We start from the raw sequence: 23,172 nt of genomic DNA on the forward strand, positions 1-23,172 counted from the left end.
TGACAGAATACGTGCCTTGGTATTGTATGTTGTCTGCACTGGATTTTAGTAATATCCAAACTAACAAATGACGCATTAAAGTATACATTTTCTACAATCGATGGTATACTAAAACGCCCAAAAAAGTTATTTAAAGTAAAAAGTATTTTCAGCAGCCTACTATTCTTCATCCAGATTTTAAAAAATCCTGAAGAGAGTAAACTAGGTTCTTCGTGTAAAAAAAAGTGAGGCTAATACTTGATGTAAAAAAGTCGTTACTAACATTCCTTAGCAGTTTGAGGTAATGTGCTCTATTTTGGGAAAATATGAGTGAGTCGGTAAATAGAAAAGTTTTAATTTAATGCAGCATAATTTGACTGAATTACAATTTATCTTAAGTAAATAAATCACCAAATTGACAAACAGGTTTTTAATACAACTATATATTACAATGTGCCATGTTTTAATACAGTCAGGTCTTGTTTTAATAAAAAATAAGCACCGAGGAAGTGTGTTACTTTTTATTTTATTGTAAATCGAACATTTTGCACACTACGCAGTAATTAAATACTTGTTAATTAAGATGTCAATATATTTCACTCCTTTCCTCCTTAGGTAAGAGCTAAACAGTCACAAGCTAATTTGCAAGTTTCCCAGGACAGCTTGAGCTATTGCAATATACTGGGGTAACAGTGAGGGAGTACCAATATTATAGGAATATATATCTTTTTAACAGTAATCTTGATGGGTAATCTGTTTAGCCGAAATACTCTGAGTCCCTGCAACATTTATCTTGCTATTGCAATTGGATTGGCTTTTTTCAGAGGTCAAAGACCAGTTGTGGTCTCACCACATCTATAAATATTGCACTTATGACAAACTTAATCAGGGTGCTTTGCATATGAAAATCTGCCCTCTCCTTATTGTCTATAATTTCTTCATCATTTTATTTTCCCAAATAATGGGCATATCATTATTATATATTATACAGGTATTTTATCAGAGTCTGTATAAAAACATTAATAAGGGTAGGCATTTTACAGAGTATGTGAAATTTGTGGACCAAACACTCCTTTTCCCAATTTTTTTGTAATTTGAACAAAGACAAAACAATAATCCAGTCATGCAATATTGTTGAGTTATTATTCTCTTATTTTAAGCGTTCTGCATCTCCTTGCCGATCTTGTAACTCAGAATCTTATTCCAGTCAATCTTGGTACGGGTCACAGGAAGCTGGCGTCTTAAGGCTTTAAAGGTAGTATCCGACATGGTCTGGTAATTTTCATTGATGGCAGTCTGAGGAGAAAATACATGAATGAAAACAAAAATATATTATAAATCAGAAAAAATGATTAGGTTTAGTCCAATCACGCTTGATGCAACAACTTGTACAACAGCAATTGTAGGGACAACATATACTTAATTCTTTGTAGTGACTGCAAATGACTATTCAGGCAGTGTTAACAGGAATTTAAATGAGTCCATTGTATCAACTTAAGTGTCTCCCAAATTATGTTAAATGTCTCTAAGAAAGTTGTCTATATTTTTGGTAGATGGTATGAAGATATTCTTCCACATGTAAGCTCAAATAAGGTATATAAAATGTAACAGACCTGGTAGTCGTTCTCTGCAGCCTCCATAATCTTGATGAACTCTTTTGCTGTTGTAGCTTCATTCTGATAGTGAAGAGAAGACATGCTCAGAGTTGAGGATAAATAAAAAATAAAAATAAAACAATCTATCATGAGCTAATCTTTCAATTTTCAAGGTTTCATGTAAAATGTAAGGTATGGACATAGGGTTTCCACACCTCTTGATCTGTAGATTTTGATGACTAACCCAATTTTCATAACCACAAATATATAACTGTTCTGCAAGTGCATTCCAAAGGTGTGCATACCACAGAGTGTACACCTATTTTGATTTCGTACATTTTATGATTTTCCCCATAAATATATATATTTCGTTTTCCACCACCAGAATCACAGGCTTTCCAAGACCGTGGGAACCATGTTTGTATTTCTGTGCCTGGAAGGGTGTGTGTTATTAATTTGACTATTTCCTTGGGCTATTCACTTAACTGGATCCTAGATGCATCTTTCTACAAAGGTTTTAACATGAAAGAACACCTTTTATATCAAATCAATATTTCAAAGCCCAGTAAATATTTGTCTTTGTACTGTATACTTACAGAAATCGACATGGACTCTTGAACTTCTTTGTGGCTCACCAGCTGGACGTTGCCATCTTCATAGTAATGAACCTGTCAAGTCAGAGAAATATATATATATATATGCATCCAATTTAGTTATATTGTTTTGATGGGACATGTGTAATTTTGACTCTAAGTTTGCATTTTGAGTACAGCTCTTGTCAAAAGTGAATTCACTTTAACATGTTCACTAGGTGCAACTTCTAAACGTTGAATACCACTGTGGCTTTAAGTTAAGACTTAACAGCTTGTTTCTGTAACAGTTTAAGCACAATTTAAAATATTGAACTTGAACTGGATAAATTATTATAATATACATTATTATGTTTTATTATATGGCAGCGACGGTACGAGCTTTCTGATTGGCTAATGGGTAGTCCTGCAAGCCGTGTATTGACCGCGGTCTGATAAGTATTCTTATTGCCCTCTGACGTCATCTTCAAAATGAGCGATATCGATGAGTCAGCTGCTGAGTTTTACTATCCAGATGATGCTGAAAAAACATTTGTCATCGAAAGTGAGGATGAAGACTAGACTCACTGTGTGTCGTTATTTTGTGTTGAAATTAAAGCCATTTAAGCAGAACCATGTTGTCCGCTTTCTATCAAAAGTAATGAGTTGCTAGGCAACACATGAAACACACCATGAGAAGACTTGAGAGCTAGCTACAATTAGCCTAGAGGTACCATTTATTTTCGTTTAAAAAATGAAAAGAAGCTAAAAATGCCATATAATAAACTACTTACTAACCTCGACTGTTCGGTCATGCTGGGAAATATAAAACCTGGGCTTTGCCTCACTATCGCTCGGTCGATACATTCCAGCCTCAGTTTGATATTTCCCGGCATGACCTCACTCTCGGTTAGTAAGTAGTTAATAATTACTTGGACCTTAAAATGTGCACCAATGAACAAAATACAACAAGGAGCAATATTTTCTTCATAGCACAGTATACATACAAAGTGGTTGATACAAAAACACACCTGAATTTTCATGATTCCGGACACTTGAGTTGTGGAGGGGGTGATGGTGAACTTCCACTCTGACCTCCAGCGTCCGTTCCTTAGAAACAAGAGAGAAAAAACAACAGTAAGATTGTACTGTTTTCCATCAACAAGACAAATATCACTTTGTAATTGGGAGACAACTTGGAGCATTGCCTGGATAACATTAATCATAATGTTAATGAAATAAAACAATACTAGGTGTGATTAAGAAACACCTCATGATTGCCTTTAGATTAGAAACCTACCGATACACTCTTCAAAATCTACCCGCAAAGGAGGTGTAGTCTTTATCTAATTATCTTACCCTGATTTACAGAACCTCAAGCAAGTAAGAATAATTAAGCACAAAGACAAATAAGATTAACTGGCTTGGATGCCTGAGATAATTTGAGTACATCTTACAAGCTATGGTAGCCTGACATTGTTTTGTTTTTGTTAGGAACATTTCAGAATTGTATTTTCAATTCTTAAAGGAGGTCAGAGGCTTTGAGTCAGAAAAGAAACATAGAATATTTACTTTACACACAAGAGAGCTGGATGATGAATGAAACCATAAGCCTATCTCACATACCAGAAGTTTTTTGGTTGAAACTGATGGCACTCAATACACACAATGATAGTTTGATGTCCATCAATGGTTTTCCCGTAAATCTAAGGACAGAAACATGGCACCCATCAACCAAATATACTTCCAAATGTTGTTACATTTAGCAGGATAGTATTATAAGAATACCTTCATTAATGATGTCTGTATGTCTATGCAATATAACAATTTCTGGTCATCGTAAAGTTATAACCTGACAGTGAGACAGAAAGTCACCTGTCTGGTACACACAGCTGTAATTTCCTGAATGTTAATAGAAAATGAGTCAGGCTTATGCACTGTTGGAGCAGAAAGCAGTGTTTCTGGTACGTACAGTGCAGACACCATTGGGGTAATGCTCCTTGACGTAGGCCCTGACAGCAGTGTCCACAGCGTTCCTCCAGCCCTCCATGGCGCTGTCTACGTCTTGGGGCCGCGGGTCACTGGCCTCCTTGCGCAGGTGATCAAACTTGAAGGAGATCTTTTTCTTGGGTCCAGGACCCTGCCGTTTCCAAGATCTCCATGCTCTGTGATTAAGACCTTGGAACAGGGGATTGAGGGTCAAGAGGTGAAGAGCGAAGAAAAGAAAAAGGGTATAGAGAACAGATGTTAACCTCAACATCTTAAAAGTAACACATTTACGCAACTATTACTACCAGTTGAACTGGTGAATGCAAAGCATATGAAAATCCACTCTCTTATCATAAATGCTCTGTATGTTCTTCAGGTTGTTGTGTTTGAGACCTTTGCTTAGAGTGATAACTCTTAAAGTGAAGAGATATCCAAGTTGCTTGCATTACTTAACAAGCTTTAACAAATTTGAATATGACATTCAACTCATGACAGACATTTCTCCCAGTCCACTACTGAAATCCTGAAGAGGGTTTGAGGACTAGAAAACACAGGATTGGATTCATTTGATGGAGTTACCCTTCCATCTCATGACTCCTGACATGTTTAATCCGACAGTTCTCCATTTGTTCCAGAAGAGTCATGAGCTTGGTCGAGAGGATCCTTAGCATCCATACTCAACTCCTGTCTTCACAGTCTACTGGTGCAATATGAAGCTTAGTTATGATACAATTATAGCAGAGATGCTTTAAAAAAAAAAGAAAAAAAAACTGAATATGGTTGTTATGTAAATTCAGTTTTTACAATTTGACACGTCAGATGTTTGATTTTGACTTGATGTTTTTGGAACGGATTATTACTGTGAAAAGTGTTCTAATCTCAAGTGTCACTTCAAATATGCTGTATCTGAACTAGTTTAGGAGACAGGACTGCAGGTCCATTTTAATAGTCTGGAACCGGCAGATTTCATCTTGATGATTCCAAGAAGCATGCCTTCTAAAATTCACCTTCAGGAATCAGATTAGGGAAGCCATGAGGAGAGGGAACCACTTCATACGTTTGGAGATAACACCCTGCCCATTCTGGGTTTGCCTGGAAACTTCTAGAGCGACCCACCTGCTCTTCACTTCCCTCAACTTTCACCGGGGTAAACTGGTCCACGTTGTACTGTGCAAATGCACTAAAGAAATACAACACAAGAATTAATAGGTTAATGGTAAGATGATGAGCAAAAACATTGCAATAAGAGTGGCACATCTCTACATTTATATGTAGCAGCATATGAGAAGTGAATAATTAGAGATTACAAGAGTCATTGAGATAGTGTTGACTTACTGCGCAGCCCCTTCCCTGAGGAGGTTGTCATTGTTGAGCAGCAATCGCACATCTGTGTGGGGAATACTTTCATTTTTATATATGTATTTTGGGGGGCCAATTATGCTTTTATTATTTTTACATAGTGTTGTGACCGTATAGACAGACAAGAAATGTAGGGGAGAAAGAGAGGGGATGGCAAGCAGCAAAGGGTGTTCAAACCCAGGCAGCTGCAGTGAGACTTAAGCCTACGCGGTACGCACACTTATCCATTGAGTCTTGGGAATTTGTTCAATTATAAGAAAATGTATATATAGACAACAATACATGCATGCAGAGTAATCAATGCATCAGGTGACACGGACAGATAGCGAGCAAGATAAAGTTGGTGTGTGTGCATCAGTCTCTTTCTCTTTCCATCTTTCTTTCACTGTGTCCTGTGTGTGTCTGTTTGTCTCGTCTTTCCACAGTTCATGTTTGACTGGAGGACTGAAACAGACAGCATGTTAAAACAGTCAATAAAAGGCATGAAATCCGAGAGAGATGAAAGGGGACAGGCTGTCACCGCAGTGCAGAATGCATGGGGAGAGAGGGGCTGTGCTGGGCATGATAAGAAACAGAAGACAGCAGCAGCGCTAATCACAACAGGGGGGGGAGATTAACAATGGTGTCAACACACATGCAGCCGTTGGAGCATTAGGATGGCCCCTGCAGTCTCCTACAACTTCATCCTCTCAAAAGCCTCTCCCTCTCTCCCTCCCTCCCCCTCCCCCTCTCCCTCCAACTAATTTTGGGTCCAATTGTGTGTCCACTTTAGTTCACCCAATATTAGAGAAAACAGCATTTTGCCAGAATGATTTTTGTGTGTGTAAACAGCATACTGAGAGGGCAGTACCCTGGAAATTATTGAACGATGTCTGGTCAAACTAACTGACTGCTTTGGTGATACCAAACTGATGACACGACTGACTGTGAACACCTGTCACAGATTCAGGTTGTCAACACTATACTCCCAAACAAGATGGTCTGTCATGAGACAGACCTACTGCAAAAGAATCACCTTGCAACGCTTTGCTGCTACTCAATACTCCTCAGGCTAACTAGTTACTCTTTTTACAATATCACATTTGTATTGATAATTAGTGTATTCAATCCACAAAAAAAGAGCAATTCAGGTCACGTCCTGTAATTGGGTGTTTTGTTGGGGTTCATATGAACGGCTACAGGGTTCATTTAGAAGCGACCCCACCTTTCAAACAAATGTAACTTACGGTGCGGCTGTTTGGTCCGCACACTAGTGCAATTGGTGTGTTCTCACAACACCAAACAAATCAAACTAAAAGGGAAAATTGTTTCAGGGTTTGATTCAAATGGGTTCAACAAGTTTGGTGTGAAAATAACCTAAGAGCAGAGCCAGTGCAGACACCAAGACAAAGACTTGAGGCGCTGAAGTGCATGGCTTGACATCACAAAGTAGCAGCATCTGTGCAACACCATCAAAAGTGACAAAACATACGGCTTTAGTGAGGTGTTGCATTATGGGAAATGTCACAGAGTTGCAAGAAAGGTGGGTGTCTTAAATTTTGGAAGCAACCATGTGAGACACTTGCATATGACCACAGATAAACACAAACACTCACCATTGAAAACTTCATTGAACTCTCCCGGTGGAGCATGGATGACGAAATTGGCTGCTATGCGTACCTGCATTAATGAACAGGAAACACACTTTTAGACATTTAGGTAGCAGCCTATTAGGTAGGATAAAACACAGTCATCCTAGCACCATATTGTGTCACATTCAACAGCTCCAAATTAAGGGCATGTGGTAACTGTCAGGGTCAGGTCACATACAGTACAAAACAGCTCCAGGCATATGTTTTACATGACTGTTTTACGACAGGGAACTACATCATAAGAATTCTACCACATGGCCTATATGTGGAAGCGCCAGTGTTTTCTAATCAAGACTACAGTTGTAACAGAGCTAAGTTTCACAAGACAACGGAAAGTCCCAGTCGCTAAAGCTGGCATTTTACCAGCAACCTAGAAGCAGCTTTTCTAAAGAAGATAGCTATGAAAGTCATGAACACAGCATTTCCCAAGTACTTATCCTAACACAGCTAAGAGTAAGCTTGAGGCTTGTAAATCGTAAACCCAGAATGTGAGGGTTCCTTTCTGTACAGTATCACTGTGCCTCTTAAAATGTACTGTGTCCCCCTTTCACTTCTATACTGTTGCTGTACCACAACACTTCCTGTTTCCAGGTCACATGCAGAACTGATAATGACTGCAACGTCTCCCTTCCCCAAGTGGCTCATAACCATATAGGGGTATAAAAATGCGCTGGGTAGTTTAACCTAGTCCCTGCACCCCACCTCTTGTACTGTTTTCCACTGAGCTGTGGCTGGCCCAGGCCCTTCAGGGGCTTCACAGGGTTGATATTGCATGTGTGTGTGTGTGTGTGTTTAGCATAATGTGTGTCTAGCCAAATTGGCCTCCAACTGCAGACAGGTAGGATAGGTAGATAGTAAATCATGTCAGAGTGTTATTAGGTTATCTTCAGTCCATTTGCATTATAGGCTACCAAGATGTATTTAGTTGGGCTATCGGAGTAAGCCTATTTATTTGCAAAAAAGAATGACGAGGACGTATGGAAAGGCATTACGTTTTCTATAATCCACACATCTTTCATCTTTTTGGCATAACACCCCATTTAAGAGGACAAGAACTGTGTAGTCTATGTACTGTATTCTTTAGAAATTACACTTATCTTACATATTGCACTAACATCATGTACAAATCTATACAAAAGATTGCCATGTCGTTAGGATATTTATCAATTTATATTTTTATTTTTATCTAGAACCAAATCAACTTTAAGTGAATATTGTATGTAAATGTAACTGTAAATGCACTTGCCCTGGTGACCTAAATTAAAACCCAGGTCTTCAGCCGAGACTATGGTCAAAACCAAGCATGCTCACATATAAGAAGAAGACCCATTAAAAAACAATAACCACAACCTGAAATTATATTGCATCCGATGTTGCAATATTAAATCATTGTTTGACATTTATTGACTGTCAGCAAAACCATTAAAATACTTTAAAATATATGACTTATAGAACCAAATCATCTATAGGTCTACCCTTAGTGTTTAGGCTTGTTCTCAAGATCCTCGTGCTATAAAACAGGTATAGACCAGGTTTACACTGATCAAGTCCAGTGTCCAGGTCTATGTCATTGTAAGGGTGAATGGATGGAATGTACGTACAATGCAATCCTCGTTCTAGCTACACTTCATTATTAAATACTGATGGTAGAGTGGCATCCAATCAGCTGTTTGCTTTGCAGGCCACAAGTCACAATGAGTGATTGGCCAAAATCATGTGCAATGCAAAAACTAAATTGTTTCTCATGCATGTGGCGTGGCCTATATCATTAAGTACAGGAACAATAAGGGAAAAGAAGGCAGGTTTCACAGAAGGGTGCATTGATTAGTTATCACACTGTCCATCATCATAATTGCCTTGGTTACTGTAAACTAAAGGCGTTGAAAACTAATTTTTATTATTGAGAACATCAAAGGCCTGGCATTTGATTTGAAAATGAAATTACTGAAATTGGTGAGTTTCCATTCAATCATGTTCACGATGCAGTTAACTCAGTTTCAATTCACTAAAAGCTGTAAATGACCCAGCATTAACAATGTGTGTCGTTCCTTATCTAACAACTGCCTTCACCATGTGTGAAACAAGCCCTGAATTGTGTCCTGGCTGTCACACATAGATGTTCTGCCAGGAAGCCAATGGAGTCTTAATAAAGTGCCCCACATACTTTATTAAAACCCAACAGGTGGAAAAAGTAAATAACTACTTCATTGTAATAATGGCATTTCTATGCCCAGATTAATATTTTGTATTGAAAATTACAAAAACTAATTTTGAGGGATTTAGCCTGACCAGAGACAATCACAAGTTTAAATAGTGGCAATGTACCGGGACCGCATAGCCTATTTGCTAAAGTTTTTTAAATCACTGGAGGAGCAGAATAAAAAATATTGTGACCAGTTTTGCAGAAATAATTGTTTGTTTGCAGGTTCAGTATTTAGGCTAATAATCCTTTTGTATAGTTGGAAGTTTACATAGTTGTGTAAGAAATGGCGGATGAAGAGGCCCTTTGAGAGGAGGAGCAGCACTGCTCCAAAGTGCGGCTCTTCCTCTTGACACCATAGCTTGTGATGCCTACTCTGTGGCAAACGATGCGGAGCCTATGCAAACACACGGTACGTGGCGTGACAATATCAAATGCCCGGACCGCTTCCCATTTAACGGCTGCCTTACAAAAGACGGACAGCAAAGAGTCACCCTAAATCTTGTCCTTTTCAATTTCACGGCATTGTTGTCCGTGGGATAAAACCATTTTCAGTTTTATGAGTGACTTAGGGGTAGAAAACAAAACCCTAACTGAAATGTGTTTCACAACTAAGAAAAGACTGTGTTCTTCCCAGACAAACAGGCCCCCCTGTGGGAGTTCAGTCCTTGAGAGACACCAGCTAGTATCTCTTCCTGCCATGTATCCCAGGTGCCCCCAACATCAAGCCTCCGAGGGGCTCTCCTCGTTCTAGACGGCTCGCTGCTTTACAGGCATCGTTCTTAATCCCATAACCGCCTACACCTCTTTATCAGCACACCCAGATCCTTAACGGGTAGTCGTCTAGCCTCCTCACATTTTTTGCAGAAGACGACACTGCACTTCGTCTCTGAGGGGGAGGGGGGGGGGGTTCAACCAATCTGGCCTCGAGACAAATATGGAACAATGAAGTTTGAATACGTGCAGAAAGAGCAAGGTTTCCCGCAGAAAATGTGTGTGTGTGTGTGTGGGGGGGGACCTAGGGGGGCTAGTTGGTGCGATAGACTAATACCATTTTTTATTTTATTTTCTGACGACTACGTAGTTAAGGCGGCAGGCGTGTATTGCTTAGGCGGCCGCCTTAACTGAACCCTGAAAAGTCCGATATGATTGAGGGTACTGTGGGCTAAATGAATGACCTGCATTGAGGGATGATCCAACTTCAATTTGGAACTCCTGTTCAAAATGGGGCTTTGAAGTCAGGGATGACTGTCAGAGAAGGAATTAAGTCTGGGTGCACAATGATTCTGAGGTTGTCAAATTCTACTACCCTACAGGCCCTTGCACACTGAGTCCGAAATTAGTGTCCGAAATGTTCGCACATTAAAAAATAAATACAACCTCGCGGTATGTCAATCCACACTGCCTCCGAAACTTTCATCCGTCAAAAAAAAGTTAGGATCGGGTTCAATTTTCTGCATTTTTCACATCCATAGCCAGCATTTTGATATTTTTATGGCAATTCAGAGCCACCGAATTTTGAGGCTGACGATTGCGAAAAAACGCATATGAATAATTCGCACTCAGTGTGCAAGGGCCTAAGTGTTGTAGTTGTACCTACAGACCACAAAAGGGGGGTGGGCATGAGCCGATGCTTATGCAGTAAGATAAGCAAAGTAAAACACTAAAACACGTCTAGACTCTTGAAGCCAACTGACTGGAGGCCTGGTCTGCAATTGTTTCAAATAAAAAGTATAACACTGGAACATAACACTGGGTCCGTTTTCTCCAGTGTTGCAGAGGGTTAGACACGTACAGACAAGATTAGCATTCTTAAGGCCTCCGATTCTTCAGTTCCACCCACAAAACCAGCTACCCTTGTATGAGGCCTGTAGATGTTAGCCTGGGGTGAGTATAGATCTGGAAACTCTCTGTTCATTTTCAGTTTGCTTCTGGATGCAATTGGATAGATACAACCAATCAGAGCCAATCAACACGCTCCTGTGTACTGTCATCATATTGAACTCTCCAATATCAAATAAGCGGCTGCGATTGGCTCAACCAGATTGTGGTCAGAGGGGAATCTGTTGGATGGAAGGGTGGCCAGACAGATGTGGCTGTACTACAATAAAACATGTAAACAAAGAATAATAATACAGATTAATGCATTCAATGAATTCTCTTGAAAGATCTGTTTGTCTTCCTAGCAAGACTGTCAACAAGAGTTTGACCGATTATCTGCTGGACTGACTATCAGCACCCATACTGTTCAATGAGCCTAACCCTCATTCGGCTATCTACCTATGTTTAATTCCCTCTCCACCTGCTGGGTATGTGTGGGTTGACAGGTGTAAAGGGTCTTAGTTTAAAAATGTCTGATTAGGGGTAGAAGACATTGGTTGGTTAAAAGTAGATAAATTGTTGACCTAGACACTTTCAGTTACTATCACAACAGTTGTGATATGTAGTCATCTGTCAAAGTAAGTCTAGGCTGTGGCACATTTTATACACTGAAACTGCAAGAAGCATTTAACTTCTCCATACAACTATATACTATATGTAAAAAGCGTTAATTACAAGAGAAATAGGGCCTATAGTATTTTATGGTAAACACAAAGACATTTTGTAAATCTAGTTTCTTATGACATGTCTAGCTTTGACATCACAAGGTTTGGTGCATTCGACTCCTCTCTCGGTTTAATCACATACAGGCTATGAGGACATTAACGTTGGTTTGATCTATAAAACAAGGAAGCTGGCATTCTAAATGATGAGTTATAATGAGTTATGTGATCAAGAAAGGTTGGACGGCTGACCACAACATGTTACTAACTGGCTATAACACGATGGGGCAGCATTCACACAATGCTCCCGAGTCTTTCACGTAAATAGATTCTAGTTAAAATTGATCAGATAATGTGTGTGATGGAAAGAGCCACACCCATCACGCTGCGTATGGTATAAACATTCTAATTCATTTTCTAAATCAAGGTACAGTTCAACCATCCAGGTTAAGACAACCATAGGTTGTTTCCTGAATAACTTGAGCTAACCAACTGTACGAATGGTTGATTGGCTACCATTCCTGCTAAGGAATAGATCAATTACAGCCTAATACAGTCTCGAGTTAAACTACAAATAGGGAGCTCGCGCTAGTAGTGTTCAAGCCAAAGAAGCCAATGTATTCCCGCTAGCTACAAATATTTTCATAGCTGTGTAGCACTGGGTCAGCCAAGTAGTTAATCATGTTATTCTACACTAGGTCATTGCAATAAATGAAATATTGTACACATTAACGAAAAGTGCACTAAATATCATTAGAGCTACAAAGTCACGCTACCAACAGCCTACTTCCCCACACACTGTCTGTTGACACGTAGCTACAAGCCAAACATGCATAAACATTACTGCATATCTAAAGCTTGGCGTCAGCTAAAAGGTCTTTATACAACTATATAAAGTAATTAGCTTGCTTAAAAGATGCACAGAACCTATTTTAAGTCAGGACCGTACAAGGAGTCTCCGTTAGAGATTTGCAAATGAGCGGAAGTTGGGCAGCGACTGAGCTAAAAATAATAGACGACTAGCTAGCAATGTTACTGTTAGCAAGCAGCCTGTTTCTACACCCCAACGGCGGGATAGATTGAATAGTTAACAACAGGCATAAAAATAGACCTTTTGGGGAAAACTGGCATTGCAAATTATTTTAAACACATTAAAATGTGAATAAATAGAGAAGCTTACCTTCTCCTCATCGGATAACTGCTCATCGTGATCCGCCATTTTTCTTCCGGCACCACCGTTTGGCAAACCAAGAGTGACGTCATCACATGGTAAGATTGTCACTATCCGATCACTACAAGGATTCTCAATTCTTCTTTAATGTATTTAATTTAATTGTTTCTGTCTCTCAACAAGACCTTTAACATTCTGCTATTGGATACACTTTTAAAACGTTTGACAACTTGAAAATATTTGACGCCCTTGTGCACAGTACAGTCACATATATGGAAGATATATACAGTCAACAATTTAATCAAAGTGTAATCGAATTTTGAAATGATATTGTATTGTTTAATATAGTGTATTTAAGATGCTTGGTATGCTCCCTGTTTAATTTGAATAAATATTCTAGAAACACAGACTCTGAGAACTCCTTCATTGATGTTTACCTTACAACCTTGGACTAAAAACATGTCACAATTATATCCTCGGACTAAAAAACATGTCACAATTAATTGCTGCAAACTTTTAAACATTTGAGCTAAGATTTTTTAAATTAATTATTCACCATAAACCTTTTCCTCTTCAGAATCTGAATCAGTGTCTAAATCTAAATCATGACCCTCTGGCTCTTAAACTCCATGCTCCAGTTGAAAAGGTTATGTCAATATTTTCCTGAAAATGTTTGACCAATAATAGCAATCAAAAATAAACTCCCCAAAGCCAATAACTACTTTAACACAATAAGTATTTGTGGTAATAGCCTCAAACCTACATACATGTTGATATCCACAAGGGGTTATGACAGTATATGTCACAAAATGTGTTCATTATTGGATATCCTACTGTCTCAAAGTTCCCAAATAATTATTGAATCCCTCAAATCACTTTTCTTGTTTGTGAAGTGTATCCCAAGGAGGGCCACAAGATGGCATGCCAACCTTACATCATATCTTTGTCCTTGGGAACAGACCAAAACTGTCTCAGTGTCACACTCCAAGCATAACAGAACATAACAGACCCCATGAAAAAGACAATCGTAGTAATCCCTCATAAATATCTTGTGATGGGGCTGCATTTTTTTGTAAATTGTATCATGATTGTGTCTTCCCCAAGAAGGAGAATAGAAGACAGGCAAAGGAGTTTGGTTAGTCAATCCAGTCTGCCAATATCACTCAATCTACTCAGCAAAGGTGTACCTTGTCATCTCAATATATTCGTCTTTTCTTGAAGAATGTTTCCTTGAAAATGTGAATAGCAGTTCTCCCAGTCACATATCAAGCATCTCTGGGGTATGATCCCAGATCTTTGAGATGCATTGTAGATTTGGTACGAATCATTTGGAGACATCACAAACAATGAAACATATCACAGGTTTGACTCTATGGTATAAGAGTTTGACCTAACAAACAGTGCAAACAAACATAGCTACTGTATTTTGCATTGACAGTGTGTGAAAGAAAACTGTCAGAGTCCATTGTTTGCCGAAGAAAGTTTATATAAGTTATATAGCATATTTCACTCTGCATAGAAGCAGTTAGCAAAGTCTGTCTGGAGGTGACTCCAGATACAGTATATTTATCAATCGAGAATAGACAGGTTGTAGAAAATAATATATACAAAAGTCAAGGTAATGGGCTTTGGGTGCAGCTTAAAAATTCTTAAAACACTAAGCTCCAGAAATGTTGTGTACTCATCCTTACAAAATCATCAGAGATACAAATACAACAACAGTAATTGTTCGCTGCATCAAGTATCAGCATTGAATTAGTTGATATATTATGTATTTACCAGAAAAAAGGGTACAGATTTTCTATGGGGCATAGCTCCATACAATTCCAAATAACATCAGTAAGATCTGCCAAGGAGTGGGAGAGTGATCCCAGAGAAAGACGCTAATGCCAGGTGAGGCATGCTTGGAGATCAAAAGAGGGGCTTAAAGCACTGTGATCTTCCTTGAAGTTGAATGCCCTACGCTGACTCTGCTGCCATTGTGTTGATACAGGAGCTACTCATTACCTTTAGGACGAAAGCCCCTTTAGAATACATTTCACTTCCTTTCAATAGCCTCTCATGTGACTCATACACAGCACCGGGTTAGTCACCTCAGAGACACATTACATTACATGTCCCTGTTTTGGATCATATCAGTAAAATAACTCAATAGACTCAGTTAAACAGTAAAGATGTTAAAGAGAGAGTGTTGAGATTATTCCGGAAGAATGGAGTAAAATCTTTTGTGTGAACTTTAGTTTTTTACCATTCAGAGCAATTGTGACATTGTTCAACTCCTCCCAGAGTATCTGAGAATCACTGGGAGCCAGATTGTATTTTTGGACAAAAATCAAACTCTACATGAAGTTAGTCTTTTCAGACTGTATGTTTCAACACCTCAAGACAGTATCTGGTTTGCACCAACCGCATGATAGGGTCTGTGTGGAAATTCAGAACAGATAGCAGAGATTGTAGTGGCCTGACTCTGGGAATTATTTTGTTGAGTTCACGTTCTTCACTATCACTGTACTGATTACTTGAATATTACAATTCATATTTCGTGTGTGATATGACATGACAATTTTGAAACCAGTGTACATGTGCCATTCTAATGGGCAGCCTATGCTTCTTGGCATTTACAGTAGTGTTGTGATAATCTAGGCATGCCCCCTCTTGTGAAATGGAAAACAGCTATTCATTTGGTAGGATAGCAATAGAATGCACAACTTTGTTAGATGAACCCATTGAACATGTCTCTTGTGCAAATCTGACAAAAAAAAATGTTTTCTTTACTTGTTCCAGCCAGACATGTTGTTTGAAGCCAGATATGTGCCAACAAGCAGTTCATGGTAGTCTTTACAAAATCAGAGAGCAAGGATGATATAACATGGCACAATTCAGGAGTTAGTATGGAAGTTTACATTACACACTCATCTACATGATTCCCTGAGCTATATTGAATGAACTTTGAGAAGAGCTGTGTGATGGAATATGGGCCTGGCATGTGAGAATATGGGCCTTGCAAAACCTTGTAGATGTGAAACAAAGATGTCTTCATCATAAAATGCCTTGAATAATGGATTTAAGTCTGAAAGTTTAATGTTTCATGGCCTAAAATGTGAAAAGGTTAAGCATTTTGGCAAGTGTGATGTGCAGTTGAAATTGTTGTTCCTGGGCTGCAAGACTGCCTGGACTTTCTGTGTTAGGCCCAAACAGTTAATAAAACCTTGTGTACTAGTCTGCCTCAAACTGTTGTGTGGGCTGCTAGAATAGACCAATGTCAAAGCAACCCCCCCCCCCCAACTTAACTGTTGTCGTTTATTTATCATCTATTTCAACCTCCATAGGCCCTGATATAATGTCTGATTACTTTTCAAATTAAAAACTTAGAGGAATTCAAACCATGCAGATAGTTATTAATAATTTAAAGTAATTCAATATTAGTCATTCAAAGTCTTATTATATTCTAATTTAGTATCTTAGACTTAAATCTGTTTATATTTCTCTCGCTTGCCGATGTTTGTTAAGGGTTCATTGCTCATGTTGACTCATGTTGAGCAGTAGTTACTGTTGGGTTTGCTTTCTTTATCAGTTACTGAGAATGGATAGAGTGAGTTGTATGGTGCTGGGAGGAAGTTACAGAACATTCCAGATACATGCATACCAATAATCCTGACTCACCTGATGAGACAAAAAGCACACCCACTCTTGTAATCTCATGTATTCAGCCCATATCTGCTTCCACTTTGAGTAGGTATGCGTGTGTTAATGTTTGCAAGTGTGAGAGACAGATGTGTGAAAAAGAGAAAAGGGGCAGAGGGAAACCAGGGAAACATTAAAGAAGTAGCAATTGAATATAGAGAGCAAGAAGCTTGAGACAGTGTGGGAGAGAGACTGACAGAAACAAAGATGGAGAGACTAAGATAAAACAAAAAGGTCATCTGCACTAGTCTTTCCGGAGTCACTGATTAGTACATCTTAAGAGCTCTGGCACTGATAGAACCATCACTGTCTGTCTCCATAAAAGTACCTCTTTAGCTTGTCTATCTGTGTGGATATATGTACATATTTAGACCAAAGGCGAAAACAGCCCTACAATTTGAGTTGCCAAGCAACCCTGAGTTGTAATAAAGGCCACATCCACTGCTACTGTAGGTCTAGACTTGTTATCCCTGTCTAGACAACAATGCATCATGGCCAAAAGGGGAAAGAGTCAGGTGACATGAGTGGTCAAAGGTCCCCATCAGCCAAGTAAAGGTTGCAAAGCAGCAGACACGGAACAAAAGCAAACAGGTGGGTCTACATGCCCAAAGTTGCTCTCTTCATTCAACTTAGGTGTTCACACCATTTCTATTGTAGCTTAATCAATGATGCAAGTATTATTTATCCAAATGTTGTTACCATACTGGTGCAATGTTCGAAGCATTTAGACCACTTCTTTCCTCCTTAGGAAAATCACCGATCACACACAACAGGGTTGGTGTCAAATACATTGAAAAGCAGGTATTACACAATGCATTTCCCTCTCATACATCGTATGGAAACAGTGAGACAGTGACAAGACCATGACTGTATGAAAGCAGGTAGTCATTAAAGACATAAGATGACAGGCTGTCGGCCTTCAATTCAAGACTGAAGGGATGTAAACAGACTCCCTCTGATAATAACGCTTTATTACACTGATTCAGTCAGAGAAACATAAAATAGTCACATGTACCCTCATCATTTGATAGACAATATCAAAGACAAAGCTTTTACAGAGACATTGTACAATATACAAATAGGGTAGAGAAAAGCAAGCACAACACTTCTTAATGCTAAATGAAATGTGGAGACTCTTAAATTTAAAGAAGTGTTGCTAGTTCCAGTTCCTATACTGTGCATACAGGACCTATACACAAAGACGTATCAACATTTACTTATATACACATTTACCACTGTAAAACATAAAATTCCACGGAGGCTAAAATTCATTATTATTTCTGTTATAACATGTATTTTGTACAAATGGCAGTGCTTAATTGAAATGTATTAATTATTTAAGTTGCTTTGTCATTGATGTTGCAATCATATACATCTTCTAGCATTATATTGGACCAACTTCTAGGCTCAATTATATTCAGTAATAGAGCACTGCACTTTGTTTAATACAAACATTCATATCTGTCCATCAACAGGGATAATTCAGACAGCAGCCTTTCAAAGAAGAAGAAAAAAAAAATGCTACACAAATAAAAAGGCAAAGGTACTGTTTAACTTTGAGGCATATTTTCCAAATGAGTAAATAGCTGTCATGAGGTCTTTGAGATTTTAGGGGGGATTTTTTGGATTGATGTCAGACCTTAAGATTATGTAGTGCCGTGCCACGGCCATGCCACAAAACGCCCAACTTTGGAAATGTTTCAACTTTCAAGTGTGAGCTTAATTCTCATGCATGAAATGTACATCATCCACATTATCACAGGTCGTTTCAAGTTAAAGGGGTGGCTTGCTGAAAGGACACAACAAATACACACACATACTGGCAATTTTAACTTGGAAACATCTGCGGATTCCACACAGGTGACTCAGGCACAACTCCCTTTAGAGAAACATCAAAAGGAAGTTGTCAAAGATAATTACACACATAAACTATCGCGTTTTTTCTTACCCACTTATATCAAACGCTATTCTCACAACAACAGTGTTCATTCGTAAGTCCAAAACTCACCTGCCTCGCATCTGGCCAGCAACGTTCTCATTAAGCCAGAAGGTTGTCTGGCTTGGAATTCACTTTCTGTCGTGGCGGCAAGTTATGGTGAATGGATTCCGCCATGACTTTTTTTGTCCGTTATCAATCCTCATGCAAACTCACAATACTCTTCTGTTCCTAGTGTAACTGATGCCCCCGATAGCTGGAGTTCTTTAACAGATTTTTTCTTTGTGAGGTGAGAAAGCTGGGTTTAGTCCAAATGCGGAGGCATGCGAGAGAAGAAGGGGATAAGATTGAAAGTAGCACCATATTAGTGCAGAGGCGTCGCTTTGTCTTGTTTGACACAATACGACCTTCAGTCGCTGAGTATTCACATGAAGTTATGGTTGCAAAGAGGCTTGAGACCCACCTTCGGGACTGCCACCCATGCCACCCACAGCCATGAGAGGATCTGTAGTCCAATAATTCAGGTGTTGCTTTGGGGCAGAGTAGTCATTGAAACGTTTGTGCTTCTGAGATGATACCTTTTGTTAATGTCAGTCTTTGAAAGAAACTCCCATATCCCATGTCCTATATTGTGTAACAGTCCTTGATTGACCTCAGGTCACCCAGAGTTCTTTTGAGCTCCAAAATAAGATGTCCTGAGAGTTCATAAAAATCCTGGTTGTTCGGTTGATGCTTGTGAAGATGTAGAGTCACTAAATATACACATGAGCATGTCAGTATTCTGGCAGTGTGTTTTCTTAGGCATACCGTCCAGTGTCTAGCTGTTGTACAGTACTCCACACTCACAGTCCTTCACACATCTCCTTTCACCCACCCACCCTCTCTCTCTCTCTCTCTCTCTCTCTCTCTCTCTCTCTCTCTCTGTCTCTCTCTCTCTTCCTTTTTCCTTTTCCATCCCTCTCCCATACCATCGTCGTGGTGCCTGTCTTTCATCTCTTTCTCTCTCGCCCTCTCTCTCTCTGTCTCTCTTTCTCCCCCTCTCTCAGGTGCTGCACTATCGCTCCAGGGTGCCGAGAGAGGAAGGGGAGGGAGGAAAGGGGGGCAGGTTGGAGGTTGAGGTGGGCAAAGGCGGGATGAGGGAGGGGTACGGGGTCATCTTGTTGATGTTGACGTAGGTGGTGTTGAGGAGGATGTAGTGCTCGCCACTGAAGCTGGAGAAAATAGAGGCAATGCGGGACACCAGCTCTGAAAAGTTTGGCCGGTGCTCTGGCTTGGGGTGCCAACTTTCAACCATCACGTTGTACCTGGGGGCAGGAGGGGAAAAGAAAGGCTGAACGAGGCAAACACATGGTAGAACAATACTATCCTATAAAACCTATGTCTTTTTGGGTTGGAAGTGTGTGCTTTTTTAAGCTCTCAACTACCTCAGACAGATATGTGCAAGGTTGTTGGAGCTGGTTGGGTATTTTGTACCTTTGTGGTATTTCTAAAGTGAAAGGGATTAAAGAGGGGGATCCTCTTCTTGCTTTCACACATCAGAACACTTAAAACTGATACACTAAGACTTACACAGTATAGGGAGATGCTTTCATTGGTCAGAGACAGACACAGAACAACTTCCAGTGGCTTATCATTAAGATAACGTTCTGTGTTACAAAGCCAAAAGTGCAGCTTCACAAGTTATTTCTCCCTCCATATCTCTTTCTCTCTCTCTCTGCCCTCTCACTCTCTCTCTTAAGCTTCAGTGGACCGTGTGCCGGGCTGATTTAACAATGGGCCTCAGTTCATCTTGAGTCCTTTGCCAAGCAGAAGCACTGAGCTATGGCTCTACATGTAGTGGTCAAGGTCAAGGACAGGAATGTGTGTTTATGTGAGACAGTGTTTCGTGTGTGTCTGCGTCAATGAAAGCTGCTGTCAGCTCTATATATTTGGGAGTACCTTAGTACAATGTGTGTTTGTGTGTGTGTGTTCCCACTCACAGTGCGTCAGGGCAAAACTCCGGCTGCAGCAGCCGTCTCCCTTGCAGCAGGAAAACTGTCATGTCAAACGAGTTCACGTCCGAGTAGGGCGGGGCTCCCCGGGTCATCAGTTCCCATAGCAACACGCCAAATGACCACTTAAAAAAAAAAAAAAACACACACAAAATGAATCGCATGTACAGGGCTAATTTGGTTTTCTCCTCATAAATGTAACCCCCCCCCCCCATCCAGTATCTCTTTACACTATATGAGGTATAGTGTAAAACTTTCTTTAGGTGAGTAAGCGTGTTTTGCACGAGCGTAAAGACGCTCACCACGTCAGACTTGGGGGTGAACTTGTGCGTCTGCAGACTCTCCAGAGCCATCCATTTGACCGGCAGCTTGACGCCGCTCTTGTTGTGGACGCTGTAGTACTCTTTGTCATATACGTCCCTGGCCAGGCCAAAGTCTGCCACCTTCACTGTGTAGCTCTCATCCAGCCTGGGAGAAGAAGGGGGACAGGGGTCAACCAAAACTCACACAGTTTACAGAGCCACATGTAACACAAACGATGCACAAATGATGTCATGAAAGATATCACCCTGTGGACACAGGTGCCAGAGAACCTTATGGTTCTGAATAGAACACTTAGGTTCAGTCGAGAGGTTTCTGGAATGCTTAGAGGGAAAATCTAAAGGGTTTGACCTGAAACTACAGAGTTTCAACTACAGAGTTTTACAAAAGAGTTTCTCTTTTGTATACATAAAAAAAGAGATACCAAAGAAGATTTTCATCTCAAAAGAACATACAAAAAAACATGTTATTCTATCTTCAAATGAAGTTTATAAGACCATTTATTATTGTATTCTATCTTATCTTACCTTCTGTCTATTCACAGGAGTGTATGCTGAATATGATGGAATGACACTCCATATCAAACAGTAAAATCTCAACATGGCGTCAGTCACAGTTATGCAAGTTGGCAGAATAAGCTTACATGCAGTTCCTGGCAGCCAAATCTCGATGAACAAACTTCTTGCTAGCCAGATACTCCATGCCTCTGGCCACCTGCAGGCCAAAGCCCATCAGGTCCTTCACTGTGGGGTTCTGAGAAAACATCACATCAGAAGAAAAGACAATATTATGTACATGGTGGTCATTCAGCCTGAGAATATTTGTCTTGGATAGTTTTCAAAATAATTGCAAGTTTATGCAAGGGATTATGTTAGCCGTTGTAATCTTGTGTAAATAGACGCGTGTGTATTTGTAGGAGTAAGTAAACGCATCTGTGTGATATTGTGTGTTTGTGGTGCATGCATGAAGGACTACGACTGTATATGTGAGTACATGTGTGAGGGGACTCTACGTGCACAGAGCGTGTTTCCCCTCAGGGTGTCCAGTCTGTGCGATGGGTGTGCGAGAGCGCGCCCGTGTCCAACAGCCTTACGTGGGTCTCGTCCCTGATGAAGTTGCGCAAGTCCCCATGCTTCATGTAGGGTAGCACCACCAGAGGGGAGCCCTCGGGGGGCAGGCAGATGCCCAGCAGGGACAGCACGTTAGGGTGGCAGAAGTCCTTCATGATGATGCCCTCCTTCAGGAACTGGGACACCTCCTCCAGGTCTGTGATGCCTGGGGGAGTCAAAGAGGGAGGGGGATGAGGATGACGTCAGTATGGGCATCAAATACACATCTGTGTCACTATATGTGTATATGGTATAGTCTGAAGTCAGTCAAGCAGTCAGTTTTATTTATAAACTGAATAATACATTTTATATTCAAGTGATAAGCTCTCAACGGATAAGTCACTTGAATTCTAATGACTAAATTGTGTGCCAGTTGTGAAATTTCTATACACAATTTGTTGATATTTTCATGAACAAAGCACCAATCCTCAAAATGTATGTGCCAGTCAGAGCACCAGCTGTGGAGACCACGGCACACAGTCAGTGTATTTAAATATGTGAGCCCATAACCCCTCCCCCTACTCCACACAAGAGCAGAACACATCCCCACTGGACAATCACATCAGGACTCCTGGTGTCACAACACTTGAAGCCCTCTCCTGCTAATCTGGTTAGAAACTGAATCTTGTTTAGCCAGGATGAAACAGCTGATGACCCTATCACTGTAACCATGACAGCAAAATGAAAAAATACTGAAGTCAAAATTAATTAGGCCATTTTGGCATGGTTTGAAAAAAATATGAAACAAAAAATACAAAGACATAAAATGCCACACAAATACACAATAACACTCTAAAGAAACAATAGTAAATAGCGTCACAATCTCTAAAATCAGGAATCCGTTTTTGTAGAAACTCCCTCTCAGAGAAGTCGGCGACAAAGTTGAAGCATTAGGGAATACCCTGTAAGTCTATTTGTTAGTGTATTAGGCCTGGTAGCTATAACCCCCATCTAATCCATTAATCTCTCTGGTCAAAGTGACAGGTTACATGGTTAAAGAAGATTCTAATGTCATCCACGCCACCAGGAGGTCGTTCATCACAATCATGTCTGCAAGTCTGCATCAGCTTGTTCCACAACATCCAGTCGTGATGA

At 40.0% G+C, this 23,172-nt stretch overlaps 2 protein-coding genes across 3 annotated transcripts in view; both read right to left on the reverse strand.

Moving 5' to 3' along the window:
• Positions 1 to 320: 320 nt before the first annotated feature.
• Positions 321 to 13,315, reverse strand: LOC146258302 (F-actin-capping protein subunit alpha-2-like). Its single transcript, XM_084671762.1, is given in 11 exon segments — positions 321 to 1,275; positions 1,593 to 1,655; positions 2,171 to 2,242; positions 3,175 to 3,253; positions 3,770 to 3,849; positions 4,116 to 4,270; positions 4,273 to 4,321; positions 5,249 to 5,312; positions 5,468 to 5,519; positions 7,087 to 7,150; positions 13,046 to 13,315. Coding segments are annotated over 11 exon segments (858 nt in total). The 5' UTR covers positions 13,085 to 13,315; the 3' UTR covers positions 321 to 1,134.
• Positions 13,316 to 17,676: 4,361 nt separating this feature from the next.
• Positions 17,677 to 23,172, reverse strand: part of met (MET proto-oncogene, receptor tyrosine kinase) — a 43,977-nt gene continuing 38,481 nt past the window's right edge. The window contains exons 17-22 of one of the 2 annotated variants that reach the window (XR_014729724.1): positions 22,062 to 22,243; positions 21,612 to 21,721; positions 20,950 to 21,115; positions 20,636 to 20,772; positions 18,729 to 19,960; positions 17,677 to 18,599 (exon numbers count right to left, since the gene is read on the reverse strand). Coding sequence is in view for 1 of the 2 variants with exons in the window: in XM_084672192.1 (XP_084528318.1) it covers positions 19,711 to 19,960; positions 20,636 to 20,772; positions 20,950 to 21,115; positions 21,612 to 21,721; positions 22,062 to 22,243 (845 nt within the window). In the remaining variant the exon portion in view is untranslated. Of the gene's footprint in view, positions 19,961 to 20,635; positions 20,773 to 20,949; positions 21,116 to 21,611; positions 21,722 to 22,061; positions 22,244 to 23,172 lie in introns of both variants that reach the window. The other variant, XM_084672192.1, reaches the window with a different exon arrangement.

This window comes from Hypomesus nipponensis, chromosome 14, assembly GCF_054491055.1.
Source record: "Hypomesus nipponensis isolate SF chromosome 14, ASM5449105v1, whole genome shotgun sequence".
Lineage (NCBI taxonomy): Eukaryota > Metazoa > Chordata > Actinopteri > Osmeriformes > Osmeridae > Hypomesus > Hypomesus nipponensis.